Genomic DNA, 16,972 nt, shown 5'->3' on the forward strand with positions numbered 1-16,972 from the left:
AAACTCATTATTTAAGACACTAACCTACCTATTGAGTTATATGATATTTGAACAATACAATTCTCACTTTACTGTAATACACAAGACAGAAGGTATTAATCATGATTTTCAGACTTCTATCACAATTAATTATTCTGAAATTAATGGTTTTTGCTGACTGCCGAAAGCAGTTGAAATAAAAATGAAGGTGGAAGGTTAGAAGCAATCAGCTAAGCAGAACTCAAGTGAATAAAAAACCCATATATCATTAATAGAAGCGATATGAGGAATTATATTAATGATTGAGATTATGATATTCATTTTTTTAGATTTTTTTTTTTATCTCTGTGGCATTATCTTCTTAAAAAGTCATTTTATGTCTTATCTAGTCATTTTATTATAATCCATATTAAGGTGCTCTATATCATGGGACCTAAAGTAATTATAGACTGGACTTTTTTTTTTATTCAAGATATCCTTATATTAAGACTCTTATATCCAGTCTAACCAAAATTTACATAAAAAATTCATAATTCCAGACCCATCAAATAATAACTAACAAGTAACTAAAATGTGTCAATTTTTGTGTCTAAATATGAAATATTTGTGATGTTTTTCAGATCTTTGGATGGTCGTTTACAAGTTTCTCATCGTAAAGGTTTACCCCATGTAATTTATTGTCGTTTATGGAGATGGCCAGATTTACAGAGTCATCAAGAACTACGAGCTGTAGATAAATGTGACTATGCCTTTCATTTAAAACGGGATGAAGTTTGTGTGAATCCTTATCACTATATCAGAGTTGTACCACCAGGTAGGTCTGGTCAATACTTTTATGCCAGTTACATTGAACTAAAAAATAAGTTTAAATAATTGTTAGCCAGATCAATCGTTGCAAAAACATGATTATGGGCAAAATTATTTCTGCCTTTTGTTATATCACTATCTTTCAGTGTTAATTATCACAAAAAAAGATGAATGTTGACAATAATAGTAGGACATTTACATTAAAATTCAGAGATCCCATCCTAGAGTATTAAACCTTATGAAACCTTATGTTACTACTGAAAGTACTTACCATACAAATCTTAATCCATTAATATAGAAGTGTTAACAGGAAAAAATATAATGTATACAATATTCCAATTTCTTAAAAAGGTTTTATCAAGAGGGAAAATATGAGAAATTTTAAGACATGGGAGATAAATCAACTAGTATTTCTATTTTCTCTTCTAAATCTCTGAGGATGGTTTTGTTTTATTGAAACATAATTTTTTTATAGTCTTCTACAAATAAATCAAGAGAATTCATTCTCAATTTAATTCTAAAAAATACATGTCTATAAATTTTGTTTCTTTTTTTTCTTTTGGGTGTCTACACTATTAAGAGTTATTGAGTTCTTTGTTTTTTTCAATTTGGATTTATATATATTTATTTGTTTGATTCAAATGCTTGAGATACAAGCAAATGAACAAATTTAATGATTTTCACATGAAACAAATTTAACTCAATATTATTGGTAACTTGCTTGCTTGGAATTTTAAGCAATCCCTCTATAATGATCTGTTAGTATTGTATATTGATAAGTATACAGATAATTGTATGATGTATTGTTATATATTGTAGTTGTATTAGTACCACGTCATACAGAAATACCTGATAAAATTCCTCAACTTGATGATTATTCAACAACAATACCAGAAAATATTGACTGTAAAGTCGGCATCAATGAAAACTTCAGCATACCAGGTAATATTTGTTGTATAATTATAGTTGTACTGGAGGCATCTCCTGGTTGTCTTCATGGTCTATTTTCTTCATAATTTTTTTTTGTCTACTCTTTTTTATATATTTATTTGCATACTACATATTAATGCTAACATTGTGTCATTTCACAACATTTAAGAGTTTTCAATATTGAGATATAGTTGTTCATCTGTTACCTTGATAGAATTAAATTTATTATGATTTTGTATTGTATTCAATGTGTATGAATTGTGCCAAAGTGTTATATTTCTATCTGCAGATGAATATTGAACTTGACCTGGTGAATAAATTAAGTAGCTTGAACAATCTTTTTTCAATGTAGATTGTTTTAATATTTTTTAAGTTAGATGATAATATTTTATTATGTATTACAGATAGCCCACCTCCAGGCTACATGAGCGAAGAAGGAGACACTTCTGATACGCAAGGAATGGGTGAGTTTATTCTGTCGCCATTAAATGCAATTTTGATGTAACACCACTATGTTTGATTGTACAACAGGTTTAAACTCTCACCACTATATTTGATTGACCATCTCCACTATGTTTGTTGATTGATCCAATAAGTTTACACTCTATCCAGTAAATTTGATTAATGCAACAATTTATTCTCTCACCACTTAAATATGATTTGATGTAGCACCACAATGTTTGATTGATACAAGAGGTTTATACTCTCACCACTAAATTTGATTGATACAAGAGGTTTAAACTCTCACCACTAAATTTGATTGACCATCTCCACTATGTTTGTTGATAGATCCAACAAGTTTACACAAGTTTGATTAATGCAATAATTTATTCTCTCACCATTTAATTATGATATGATGTAACACCACTATGTTTGATTGATACAACACCACAAAATTTGATTGACCTATCTGTCTAGATAGATACCTTTTTGGATCATGGCCTGTCTAGATTTTGATTTTCAGTAAATTATCTTGGGATATATTTACTGTGTTTTGTGAAAATAACGCGGCAACGTTTTTGCTCAAATTTGTGAAAACTATGAACCAAAATCTATAGAAAGGTATCCCATAAAGTATATGAAAGTTTTAACTAAAAAAATCCAGCAGTTAATTTTTTAACGCCAAAACTTAAGTACAAAGTTATGCAACCTTTTATTATTCGTTATGCTTTTTGCAAGCTGCTAGAAAACTACTGTGCAGATTTGAGTAAAATAAATGCTTAATTGTAGAGAAATATGTCTCAGCCATTATAAAGCCAAGCACCGAAACTAGGTCCAAACTGCTTAATTAACAATTAGTATTCTAAGTTTTAATTAACCCTTTGAACAAAATTGGTTTGATCAAGTCAGGTAATAAATAATATACTATAGATGGAATTCCATGAACTGATTCAACTGAACTAATAAAGAGAACAGCTGATGTGAATGGTGCAAACAGACCAGATATTCCAATTAGTCACTGTTATTTGTCTTATTATATTGGAGGTGGAATCAGAACTACAAGAGATTAATAGAAAGTTCAGTGATTATCTGACAATACTGGACATGTCATAATCTTACTAACCCAGTTATTGTGACAAATACTTAAACATCGTGGTCAATCTTGTGTCCTACTTTATTTCCTATCAATATATCATTAGCTTTCTACATCATCTTAAGTCTTCTATTATCTGACCACTGGTCATCTGAGGCAGGAAACAAGCTAATGAAATCGGGTGTTGATGTTGGATTGAGAAGCCTCATTGATTCTTGTCATTAATAGAAAATGGAATCCGTATCAATTGTTCATTTACTTCATTTCACTTTTAATCTAAACTTAACCCTCTATTAGTAATTCATTCTGTAATTACTTGATAAATGACCAATATTTTGTTACTATGAATAACTGGAATGGTCATCCAGTCTTCAGATTTTGTAGATTGTGTAGGAATGGTACCAGATATGGATATTGCCTCCACTTTTTAAATGAAAAATCCAAAATCACTGATGTGATACTATGTAGACTGTGTTTTTTTGTATTGGTATAATTGAGTTTACCCAGTTGATGGTGTGTTAGATGGAAGGCCTAATTATTTCTGTAGGCTATCATTTAGACTAATAAATGTCTGTAGTAGCATTTAATATAGTATAATATAGTTCTTGTATTGTATTATTATAATATTAATAAAATTAAATATACCACCATTTTACACTTTACATGTATTGATTTTATACATTCAAATTTAAAGATCTACACCCTTTTTCTTTTCATAGTAAGACAATATGGCAGTAAGAGGAATGGTCTAATAATTTCACACCATCATCCAACATAGTATAGAAATCTAGATCTAGATCCTGTAAACAGCTGTAAAAATTCACAAAACAGTTTGTGTTGCTTGTGTTGTAGAACTTGCAAGATGACCATTATATACAGTTGCCAAAGTGAAATATATCTGGCCCCTCCCCTAATATAAAAATGGTGAAATCTCAACTTAAGATAGTGTTGACGATTTTATGAGAAATTTTTCAGAGTTATCCAAGAAAGAAAAAAAAGATTTTTAAATAATCGTTTGATATTCATGATTTTTATCCTTATAAATATAACCTTATAAATACTATTAGTGTATACCTACCACCTTGATTAACTAAAGCTGCTGTTAACTTGAGTTGTATTTCAGCCAAGGCCTGAAATAAGCGTCCAGACATGGACATTGTCTGGTACTACTTTGGCAAATGTCCGGTACAATCTCTATGAAAAAATTTTTTTTTCTTGTTGAAAAGGCAGTGAATTATCAGCGATTCTGGCCATTGACATTATTAACAGAAATCTAAGCTGTGTGTTATTGAAAGATAGCTTGCCAGGCATCCATATGATTAGCACCTAGAGAAGACAACGGTGTGGACACAAGCAGTTAAGTCAAGTTGTTTGTCCGAATCCTTTAGTAATTTTAATTCTATAATTACTTTATATAAACATGAGATGATCTTTCATATGATACCTGGTACTATATTTTATAATCATGATGTCTAATCACGATTTGATACTTTTATTTCAAATATTACATAAGAATTTGATACAAAGATATACACTGAGCTGGAGGAAATTGTCAGGCACCATGTTAAATAATCACAGCCAGATGTGTTGATTAGCGCGAGTTTTCTTAAAACCGAAAGTAGAAAAACAATGAAAGTAAGAAATTCATTGGCTGATATAAATAGATATCTTTTCTTGTCCAATCAGATAAATTATTACTTCCGATGGCTCTTTTTTTATGTCTTAGAACTTTTATATAAGATATGATTTATTTTAATTGCCTATTGCTTCGGCTTTATCGTTCCCTGAGAGTCACTGGGAATATAAATAATCCCTATGGCCTATATGAATGATATAAACTATTCTTAGTTAGTTGTTAACCTGTTTTGCACTTGCAGTTGAGAAAACGGCGAATTTCAGCCCTAAAAAATTTATTGGTTTTAAATGCTATTTTTCAATTGAAAATACCATATTTTTATTATGTCTGGTACAAAATTTCAAATGTCCGACACAAATTGAATTGTGCTGGACAAAATGTCCGACCCAATTTCTGGAGTTGTTTCAAGCCTTGATTTCAGCAAACAGCTTGGTTTTGATTTTGACAAATTTTATTATGAAAAGTTATGATCAAGAAATCGTCTGTCAAAGTATTTTAACTATGTCAAAAGTAAGTGTCATCTATTAAATAGGGCCATTAGTTATAACAATAGAAATATTTATATATTATAGTAGAATCTAATCTTCTAATCTACTTTTTAATGGAAATATTAATTCTTGCAAATAGATGGTATACGTAGCTCTGTAGGGATTTATTTAAAGGGATTCATAACAGGTTTTCCAGTTATTTCTTGTGTGTTTCTGTGTCATTATATAGTGCTATAGTGATGTTGTTATATGGTCAATATTTGTTGAATTACAGACCTCAGGCATTTACACTAGTGGCATTAGAGACTATAAGACACATTAATGGTTAAAAAACTTCATTTAAATCCCTTTAAACTTATAATATTCCAATCATTTCAAATATTTAATCTCTTAAAAAATTAAACATTTACAAAAACTTAAAGTAAAAACAACTTGATGAAAAAATTGTTAGAAACAACAACATATTTATTTTGAAAGGTCATGTCTGTTGATTAAACTAAAAAAAAATAAGAAGACATCATAACATCAATAATTATCTTACTATTTTAATGGCCCATAGCAATTTTGAATTTTTATTTATAGCAATAGGTAGTAATAGGTTCAGTCGACTAACTACTCAGTAAACTAATCACACAATGCCTGTCTTAACTTAATCAATAGAGACAGAACATCAGAAAAAAAGATAATCCACAATAACCATGACTACTAAAGATTTTACTTTTTTTTCCATTTTTGAACATCAGAAATGATAAATGTGAGTAAATATTGTCTGATTTGTCTCTTCTCTTTATATAAGTCTGGTAAAATAACCAATCTAGAATTATCATCAAGTTTGAAAATTGCTGCATATTTCTTAAAAACTGTAAATATAATGTTCTGAAGCTATATCATTTTTATAAACCCATTCTTAGATATTCTGACTCTTACTTAAAAAATAAAAATATTAAAGTGGAATTTTAGGAACCACAGACATCTGATAGAAAATTTGAATGATGCATTTCTTGTCTCCGATACACATACATTTTTATAAATTCTCATTACAATCGCTTTAAGCTTATGTCAAAAAATTCATGATATACTAGTTTGTTTCAGCAAACACCCACAGAAAAGGTTGTATATATATAGTGTAATTGAATACAGATACATTCATCTATTCATCAAATAATTAAACCTTATCTATCTATGGCAAGATAATGTTAAGGTAATGACAGTAATAGTAGATTTAGTATCTATTGACTATTTTCTGTATTTGATCTAAGAAATGAATTCTGTGTATTAGATTACTAGTATTAAATTAAATACCTAAAAATACTTTTTAATTAGAACATGTTTTATTGTATATCACTTGACTTTCACTACTTCATTGTAACTTGGTATTTGGTCAGTAGTAACAACACTTACAAACTACTTGTTTTATTACAAATCACTGATTTGTTTGTCTCGAGAATACTATCTGTCACAGGATTAACTAATTTCAAGTAACAAAATGGATCAGTTGCCTATAGTCTCCCTTTCAAAGAAAATCTATCGTTAAAATGGACAGATTTGTAGTCTCTTAAATGCAGCAGTTATGGTTGTTTGACATTTATTAACAGTATAACAACATGTCCATTCTTACTTTAAATTAAATATTTATATGTATAGTAATAGACCCGAGAAAAAAATTCCTAGATAAAGAAATTTTCAAAATGTTTGAAAATAGTTTAAAAATTATATTTTTCATAGTGAAGGATTTGTATACTACAAATATATCACAACCAAATTATATTGCCCATCAAAATATACCATTCTGTTTGTATTTTATGTAGTAATTACTAGACCTCATATCTATAATATCGCATCACAGTTTGAGATCCAATTTACTGCAAGATGCAATGTAATTTTTCGTCAGTAGAGTAGTTTTTTGGGATACATAATATTTTCGAATAAATGAAACTCAACTCATTATAAAATTTGGTGTCTAAAACAGTGAGATCTTGTTAATTTGTCACACCTTTGATTAAATTTCTGGCGGGAAATGATTGTTACCATAAATAGTATCATAGTTCATAATTGTGCTGAATAAGGGATATTATACTGAAGTGGATAGCAGACGACATTTCAGATTGAGATAGATAGAGTAGAGCAGCATGGATATGGCCTACGTCATTTAATGATCAAAATACAACACTCCTGTTTGTGACAAAATAATAAATATCCATATCCGTAAGAAAGACAGCAAGCCCAAGTTTAAAAATTATCGGTTGGTTTGGGCTTGACCTTGAAAATTTCTACTCAATGTCACAGAATAAATATGACAAATACAAGTATTTCATCAGTTCAGAGTAAAAAAAAGTCATTGATGAAGAAATATTATATAATGTGGAGATGTAGAAAAGCGAGGTAGAATCACTGTTGTGGGAAAAGCTCAATATTATGATTGTGCCAACCTGTTTTTTCATTTAATTTAATGAATCGCAAAATTCCTTTAAAAATTCTTCAAACCAGGAATTTTACTCACTATTTCTATATATGCCTTTCTATATATCTCAGAGTATCTTAGATTGACGAGTTGTCATTTTAACATTTAAACGCGGATAATTCTGGACATACATGGATTTGAAGGGTCAAATTTCGCCAGTGAGTTGTGAACACTATTACTGATTGGCTTAGCTAAAAAATTCCCGTTTCTGAGACTGAAGTATGATTGATCTGAAAAACGGTGCATCTGTCTCTTTAATAATATCTATTGAATAACAGAACAAATTTTTATATCTATTACTACTAGGTTTTATTGTTTTAATTATGTCAACAATTTACATTTACATTCTAGAACTCGTGACATGTGGTAGACAAAGCAATTATTGATCAGAGCATTTGATTTTTTTTAATATTCAACTTGTTCTGCATGATAGATTCCTTTAGATCATGGATGGCAAATGGAGTCAACCACTTGGATCATCAGATTTATTTCATTGTTCCATGGAGTGAACTCATATTTTTAGAGATGAGGGCTATATCAATTATAGCTACATCTATAACTACCTAAGCTTTGTCAACATTGTGACATTTTATAAAAATATATTACATGTTACCAGTATGGTTTTCCTGTACAAACTACTATGGCAGTGAGGCACCATTGATGTGTAGTATAGTAATATGCCACTTATTTTGTATGTAAGCGTTACAATGCATTTTCATGTGACTACTAAAGGTTCACCTATTATTATAATGCTTTCATGGAACTAGTCAAATCACAAAATAATTTCAACCTTTGTTTAGTAAGGCCTTTTTTTTCTTGTCTCAATTTACTTGGAACTCAAACAACTATAATTGGCACAATGTCAGAGTTTTATATCTAATAGCTATCGCTTCAAAGTATTTGTGTCATGATTTTCAAGGATCAATTCTACACATTTTGTTAAAAGTGGATTTTCATTCCTTTTTGTAACCCTAAATGTCGCAAAAGGATTATTTAAATAAAGTGAATGTTGGTAGAGATATTGAAGAGAATAAAAAAGATGATATATCAATGATAATGTCTAAGTAAGAGTTAAGTACTATCTTTATAAATCAATTGGATGAAATAGTAGGTATCAAGGGAGTACTAGTACAACTACTAATTATCTACTGTCACACATTATATTTTAAGAGTAATTTTTTAGTCAAGCGGGACTTCCTAATGTCACTCAAAATAACATGAAAATATTGTCATTGATGTTTAACTGTCAATATTATTCTCTATGGTCAATCATATCAAAATCTGCTTCCTTCTTGTACAGTTATCATATTGCCTACACTACAAATTATTTGATTAACTTATAAACATGATAATATGATGTGTACATATCTTTTATTATTGTTTATTTATTTTACCCCTACATTCTCCTCTGTTGTTTCATATTTGCATGGAGAATTTGGTTTAATTCAAGCATATCAATGAAAATCTGTCATTTGTTGGAAAGGCAAAACTCTAGCTAGTATAATGCTTAAATGTTTAATCCACAATTAGAATAAGTCATATATTTATTGGCTATCTTTTTTATGTTTTTAAACTTGTTTTTTTAGGTTGAATTCAGCATTATTTGCGTATATATTTATGTAGTTTCAGTTCTGAAATGACTTTATAATTATTTCTTTTATTCTATATAATGTAAATTTCACAAGGTGATGAGAATATAGGCCTCATAAAAGCACTGGCATAGTCTTTGGAAAGCACAGACATAGATCACAAAATAAATATTTATTTAAAGAACATTATAATCTTGAAGATTTTAAAAGGAAATGATCTAAATTTTGAAATTATTGTGTTCAATAATTGATTGCTTTCTGATATTGTGAATAGTTAGTTTTACTGATATTCATGTTTCTAAGTTATGAAATCTTGTATGATACTGTCTCATTATGATTGAATATCAGACAATATTGTCTGGCTTCATTTAATTAAAAATTAAATTTATTAATAAATATGACATGGAAGACTTACAGTGTTTAATTATTTACTAACAACGACAATAGCTTTGAATATAATAAATTATTTGATATATTTTACTTAAATATTATTTTCACGTTATTAATTTGATTTTCTTGTTATTCATGATTCTTTTGGATTTCTTCTCAGGTGACAATGTCACTTTGATGTTGGTTCCAATTTCTCCAGGGATGATAGTCTATGTTTGGTCATTACTTCTACAGACTATCAATATATCACTGTTTTTCTACGAAGCACGTCAGGTTATTGTGCTGCGTTAAGTTTCCATTGACCAAGATGTTAGTAGTGAATGATTTGATGATTGTATATAGATAAAGTATGTCAATGACAGATGTAGTTTTAGTATTGTCTTGAGACTAGTAGTGTTCGTAACTGTTCAATACTAACAGTCTTGGATTCTAAAGTTTATTGGTTGTATCAAGATGGATTATAATATTAATTCTGTCAATAATTGTAAGTTTTACTGCAATTCTCTAATACATAGAAAATGTTTTTTTTCCATGTTAGTGTTTGGTAGTGTCAGATCTTGAGAACAATTTTTGAAGCCGTTGTTTTTAAGTAACTTGTTTTATTAGTTTTCTTTAAACTTGTTTTTATTATTTTTCTTTAAACTTCATAAACAAAAATAAAAAAGGCAGCACTAGAAATTTATTGTTGCATTTCAGTTACATGTATGCAATAGTGTTCATGATAACCTAGCTTATCTGTTAAAAAAAACTTTGGATTCACACTGAAGTAGACATTATTATTTGTTGATATTTGGTAAGGCTTCAAGAATTTATATTTATATTTTTCAGATGGAATTGATGTATCACCAAGCCCTTCTATCTGTAAGTTAATTTCATTTTTGAAAATTTCTTATTGAACAATACTTGCTGTTTTTTTACAAAGGTTTTTGAAAACAGTGAAACCTTCAGTAGTATTTAATCAAATTGTGTTGTCTGTTTTCAAAATTTTATAAAAAAAAAATTTTGAATTTGTAAGTGTGTAAATAATGATTCCAAACCTTGAGTTTACCCTGACATTACCTTGAGCATCTGAGGTACCTTAAGCACCAATTATGGACTGGAATTTTCAATGTTTTTTATTCCAAAGTTCAAACAATGATGAATAGAACAGATTTATGCTCCATATTTCCTATAAAACATACTTATATAATGATGATGTTGAATTGTAAAAATTATTTATATAATGGAATTTCTGAAAGTCTTATTAAGTGACAAAGAAAAATGGTTATGAGGTTATGAGCAATGTACTAATATATATTGAATTTCACAGTTTTGTATCATTTTGCTTGCATGAGCTGTTAAAATATTGATTTCTTTCTTTTGATATAAATATATGATAGAAATATGTGATAGCAAAAGTAGTCTGTTTAAAAAAATTAATAAGACTATACAATTATAAAAACACTTGTGCTTGAATTTGTATAGAACTAAATTTCTAAAAAAAAATTCCAATATTCTAAAAAGACAAAATGTTCAACAGACTTTGAGTTGTTTCTAGACGACCAAAGTTCCATCTGTAATTCCAATTTGTTATTGAAATGTCAATTCTTTTTTTTTTCTATTTTACGAAACTTACATACCATCCTGTGCTTAGACTGCAGTAGTTGCAGCAACTATTCCAATTTCCTAGACCTTCTATATAGGCAATGTCTTCCTTTTCGAATTCTTAATGTGCTCTTCATGCTTTTTCCAGTGATTAGTAACAATTGTTTTTAAAACAAAATTGAAATAAGAGATATTTTTTAAATTTGAGTGTTTTTTTTACAATATTTTTGGCTCTTTGGGCTTGGTATACAGTGGTTTAACCTATTTTCGTGGATATAAGGATACAACACCGAATTTCGTCAAAGTTAAAAAAAAAAAAAAAAAAAAAATTTATGTCTTAGAAGTGTCCTCAGATATTCTACAAAATAGTTAAAATTGGTTTATTTCGATTTTCTTTATTAATCCTTCACTTTAACCAATATTTCATGAGCAACCAACTCGGCAACGGTGGCAGAATGCGTAACCTATTTTCGTGTTCAATGTTTGATCTATAAATAAGTCGAGAAAAACACGTTGTATGGATACCGGGTGGAATAATTAACTTCTCTTAGTATTTATCTTTAATATCAATTCATTATAAATAGTGACAATTCCTTCAAAGAACCGCGATTTAAAAAAAAAATAGTGACTGACAAAATAAGATACGTAGCTTGATTTAATGCTAAAAGTCACTGAAACAACATAAGAATATGGTCCACTTTGTGTTCCGTAGAAATTTTCTGCTGACACGGAATCCGCTAGTTGATCACGTGACTTCATTTGTTGGACTACATTCTAGCAGACGACACTTGGAATTCCGATTACCGCTTGGGATTATAAGGAAATTCGACCGATAAAAAATGGTGACGTTTGGTAATAACTGAAATCCGCCATTTTGTATTTGTCAAAGTATACATTAATACATTTTACCTTGCTTGAAACTACTGGATTCATTCTACTAGCTGATATTGTAGAGAAAACCCATGTTTATCAAAACAAACTAATGCGGAGGTCGAGCAAGGTCGCTCATGTAAATTATTAATCCTTTCCGGAAATCCATGAATAATAGGTTTCCACGAAATTAGGTTACTCAACTGTATGTATATCAGGGATCCCAGATTTCCTCTTTTTAGAGAAATTCCTCTATTTTTCTGTCCGTTGGTATTTTTTTTATTTGCAAATAAAACCTTTTAAAATCGAGTTTTAGGAATGAAAATATTTCTGTATTGGGAAATGACTTCCAAAGCATCTTAAAATGGTTAAATCTCCCCTTATACCCCTAGTCCGTAGCCCTCTTTATATTCAGCTGATATTTTCCATTTCGGGCAGGGGCATAGGATACATTTGTTCGAAAAGGGACTTTGTACCCAATTACTTCATCCATTTGGCCAGTTTGTGTAAAAAGCTCAGTTGTTGCAGCTTTATAGTTCAAAAAAAGGAATGGGTTTTAGAATTTCCATATTTTCAATTTTTGACATTTACCTTTGTTGACCTGAACTTTTGTAGGATCAAAGGCCACTGACCTTGGTTACCTTTTTATACTTTCATATTTGATGTCTGACGTAAGCTTTCGGTTTTGTAACCGTATGCATTTTGAAAATTTGTTATATAAATTATATTGGCCTTTGCTGACCTTCCCCTTTAAAAGGTCAACGGCCATTAACTTTGGCTATGCGCTGATACTATTGTTTCTGATGATTCAATGTCTACTTCCGGTTTCACAATGTTCCAAAGACAGAAAATGTCGTAACTTTAGACTGTTCTGGCACATGACCTAATTAACATAGAAGGTTGATTTCTTCAGTCTCTTGCAATTTGCCCACTCTGTATTTAGGCTCTAGTTTAATTTTGTTTTTGAGGAATTAACAATTGCAAAAATTTGGGAATATGTTGTATTATTTTATTTTAGCTGATAATGATTTACAACCAGTTACATATAAAGAACCAGATTTCTGGTGTTCTATTGCCTATTATGAGTTAAATACTAGAGTTGGAGAAACTTTTCATGCTTCACAACCCTCACTAACAGTTGATGGTTTCACTGACCCTTCCAACTCAGAGAGATTTTGTTTAGGACTGCTGTCTAATGTTAATCGAACTCAACAAGTTGAAATGACCAGACGTTATATTGGTAAGTTTATTATTTCTTCTACAAACTTTTGTTTTTCTATCTTAAATCCCATTGATTAAAACCTACTATATTGTGTTTTAGATTTTAGTTCAACTTTAACTTATTGAAATTAACATTGTTCATACTTTTGTCAAAAATTTATTCATGGTAGAGAACACTTTTAAGGCATAACTTTGCCTAATTATTAATAACTAAAAAATGGATTAAAAATATGCAGTAATGTGCAAAGGTTTGTTTCAAAAATATTTAAAAAGCCTATATCTTAAGCCTTGGATAAAATAAAGTACTCTTATAATAAGAGTCTTATTTAATAAGGAGTGCAGAAAAGTAGGACATAAAACTCCAATCATTTCATTTCATTTCTTATTTAATTGGGGTGTATTTAATGATTAATATGCTATTGCTGACAATTTTTGTATTAGATAACAAAATAAAATGATGTAACAAATTTATGTTAATTTCTTCTCAATTTTTTAATTACCATTTTTTACTATTTCCATTTTAATGAAAATCTACATCAAAAACAATTGGTGTCACGTTTTTTAATAAATAAAATAAATGTAAAAAAGGTAAGTATGACTGTATAATTATATTGTATTTAATTGGATAAATTTTTTTCTATAGGTAAAGGTGTTAGATTGTATTATATTGGTGGTGAAGTATTTGCTGAATGTTTAAGTGAAAATGCTGTATTTGTACAGAGTCCTAATTGTAATCAAAGATATGGTTGGCATCCGGCTACAGTTTGTAAAATACCACCAGGTAACTTGCTGTTTCTGGAGTTGAGATTTTTCTAATCACTGCTCTTGGACAGTATTAAGTAAACTGAATAAGCTTACTTTGTGTAGTTAAGTACAGAAGATTGTCCACTTTGAGTTCCATTGTATGCTTGACAAGTTCTATAAAGAAGATGGTTCATTGGTCAGCGTCTGCCTGTAGATCAATGTAGTTCAGAAGGCTGTCCACTTTATTTTGCAGTGTCTGTCTGATGTTGATGATATGTAAATTATGATATGATTTTTTAAGTGATATTTAAATAGTTATTGTGATAATGATTATTTTTTATTATAGGTTGTAATTTAAAGATATTTAATAATCAGGAATTTGCTGCACTATTAGCCCAGTCAGTTAATCAGGGTTTTGAATCAGTTTATCAACTTACCAGAATGTGTACTATTAGAATGAGTTTTGTTAAGGGTTGGGGAGCTGAATATAGGTCAGTACTTATTTAATTTTTTTACCAAATTACATGTTAGAGATTTGTAACAGAGTGCTGGGCATTATTTCAGCAGCTAAATTCGATGCTTTATCAACAATGCAAATTTGGACAGGGAAAAACCTAATAGAAATGATCTTTATTGGCACTGTAGACTAAAAGTTATAGAAATTTTGTTATACATTTCAGACGACAGACAGTAACTAGTACACCAAGTTGGATAGAAATACATTTAAACGGTCCATTGCAATGGTTAGATCGTGTTTTAACTCAGATGGGTTCTCCTGGTTTACCATGTTCCAGTATGTCTTAATACAACACTACTGAACATCAACTACAACAAAAAACATTGTGACCTCATTTTTATACTGTTTGAAACAAGGTCAACTTTCACTGACTTTTGATAAACTACATGAGTTTATTTCAACTAATTGTGAACTATTGTCTAATTTTAAACATATTTTATAATTGAAGATGTTGCAATTGGTAGTCTGTGCTTGCCTAAAGAGATTTTATTTTTTGTAAAGATGGAATATTGGAGATACTACAACTTAAAGGATGTACATATAACTTGATAATTGGAGCAAGAATGATGAAACTAAATGATTTGTGGAAGGAAATTGGCAAAGTCGTTTTCTAAACGAACTTTATTTATTATGAAATTCAACAAAGAACATGAGTGAATTTTTATTGTTATGGATATATGATATATAAGAACTCTTTTAAAAAGAAGGAAGAATTATTATGCTTTTCATATGTTTGCATTACTTATCTACAGTGCTATATATGTTGTAATGTTTACTTAAATTAATTGTAGTGAATAGATTTTTAATATCAATTAGTTTTAATTCATTTTCCTTTTTGTCTTGTACCATATTAGAGAATATTGACAGCCTCCTTGTCCAAATTCATGTTTATTTTAGAAATAAAATTGATAGATTATGAAATATATTGTACTAGAACTAGAGTGAAAAATGTCAGTATTATTTTTGATGATTTTATAATGGAGATATTTGGTAACTGTCGAGTAAAATAAGATAACTTGGCACAGGAAACTTCTTTCTTTTTGGCATAACACACAAAATCCATTATTATTAATGATGACTCCAATCAACTCATGTTATTTTGTTTCAAGTTACTCCGATAAAATTTTTAATGTATAAAGGTTATGTGCAAATTTTGATTTTAAGATGTGTCCGAAATTTCAATTTGGAAATTGGTCAGGTCATAACAATTTTATTTGAAATTTCTACATGTTTTATCCTTTATGCAAGGAAACATTAAGCAAACATAGTTTACCAATTTGAGAATAATTATTATTATTATGAATAAATTGAGCTTCAGGTTATGAAGATGTCGTTCATTTTGAACCAATCAGCTCCATTGAATTATGTTATCTTCATAATAATATTAAGTTTAGAAATCAACGAAAATGAATTTGAAGAATATATTAGAAGAGTTATTGTTAATGATTTATAATGGACTGCTATACCGGTGATAATGATAGATACGGTAATTATATTGTGTGAAAGATTTTTATACAGTTTGTGTATGGAGTAGAATGAAAGACTTTGAATTGTATTCTTTATACCTTTGTATATATTTCCTTTATCTTATATATATATATTATATCCTTGCTTTTCTTATATAATCACCTTTTATTTCTATGTTTCGGGGGCTTATGGCTGCTTTAGTATTGCATGTTTTAGCTTTTACTTCTTTTTTCACTCAATTTTAAAAAAAGATATGGTCCAAACCTGTCAACGTAATGTAACGTTAACTAATTTACTTAGATACCGGTAAGGTTAAGCATGCAATTTTGTCTTCATTTAAATAGTTCCTTTTCAGCTTTCTCACATTGTCTTGATGTATGAACCCTCCATTGATAATTATCACATTTGAGAAATGAAATGGTGGTATTTTAGAAATGGGAACCTACAAGATTTGAATAGTCTTGAATTAGTGATATTCTAAATTACAAGATTCAGTTGTTCCTTTTTGCAATTATTACAACTGTTTTCAATATGACAACATTTAAAGAATGAATTTAGAAAGCTAAATGTATTTTAATGTTTGTTATTCTGTCTCTTGCCATAGTATTTCATTTTTAATAATCAATTACTTTACATCACCTAGTTGTCATAATTTAAATTTGTTTATCTTATTTCGAGGGGCCTGTTTCAAAACATTTTATTTAAATATAAGAAATACAGTTATCTGTTTGATTTTTATGTCCACATTTTTCAAT

The 16,972-nt window shown here is 29.1% G+C and overlaps 1 protein-coding gene across 1 annotated transcript in view; it reads left to right on the forward strand.

Moving 5' to 3' along the window:
- The window catches only part of LOTGIDRAFT_189014 (hypothetical protein), a gene marked incomplete at its 5' end in the record, with an annotated part of 47,254 nt that extends 31,923 nt beyond the window's left edge, over nucleotides 1-15,331 (forward strand). Inside the window, 8 exons of the mRNA XM_009056080.1 lie at nucleotides 600-802; nucleotides 1,606-1,728; nucleotides 2,121-2,217; nucleotides 4,034-4,062; nucleotides 13,287-13,508; nucleotides 14,133-14,270; nucleotides 14,580-14,724; nucleotides 14,914-15,331. Of these exons, the coding sequence (XP_009054328.1) occupies nucleotides 600-802; nucleotides 1,606-1,728; nucleotides 2,121-2,217; nucleotides 4,034-4,062; nucleotides 13,287-13,508; nucleotides 14,133-14,270; nucleotides 14,580-14,724; nucleotides 14,914-15,037 (1,081 nt within the window). The 3' untranslated portion in view covers nucleotides 15,038-15,331. The remainder of the gene's footprint in view (nucleotides 1-599; nucleotides 803-1,605; nucleotides 1,729-2,120; nucleotides 2,218-4,033; nucleotides 4,063-13,286; nucleotides 13,509-14,132; nucleotides 14,271-14,579; nucleotides 14,725-14,913) is intronic.
- Nucleotides 15,332-16,972: the final 1,641 nt, after the last annotated feature.

The sequence above is a fragment of the Lottia gigantea genome (genome assembly GCF_000327385.1).
Source record: "Lottia gigantea unplaced genomic scaffold LOTGIsca_26, whole genome shotgun sequence".
NCBI classification, from domain to species: Eukaryota; Metazoa; Mollusca; class Gastropoda; family Lottiidae; genus Lottia; species Lottia gigantea.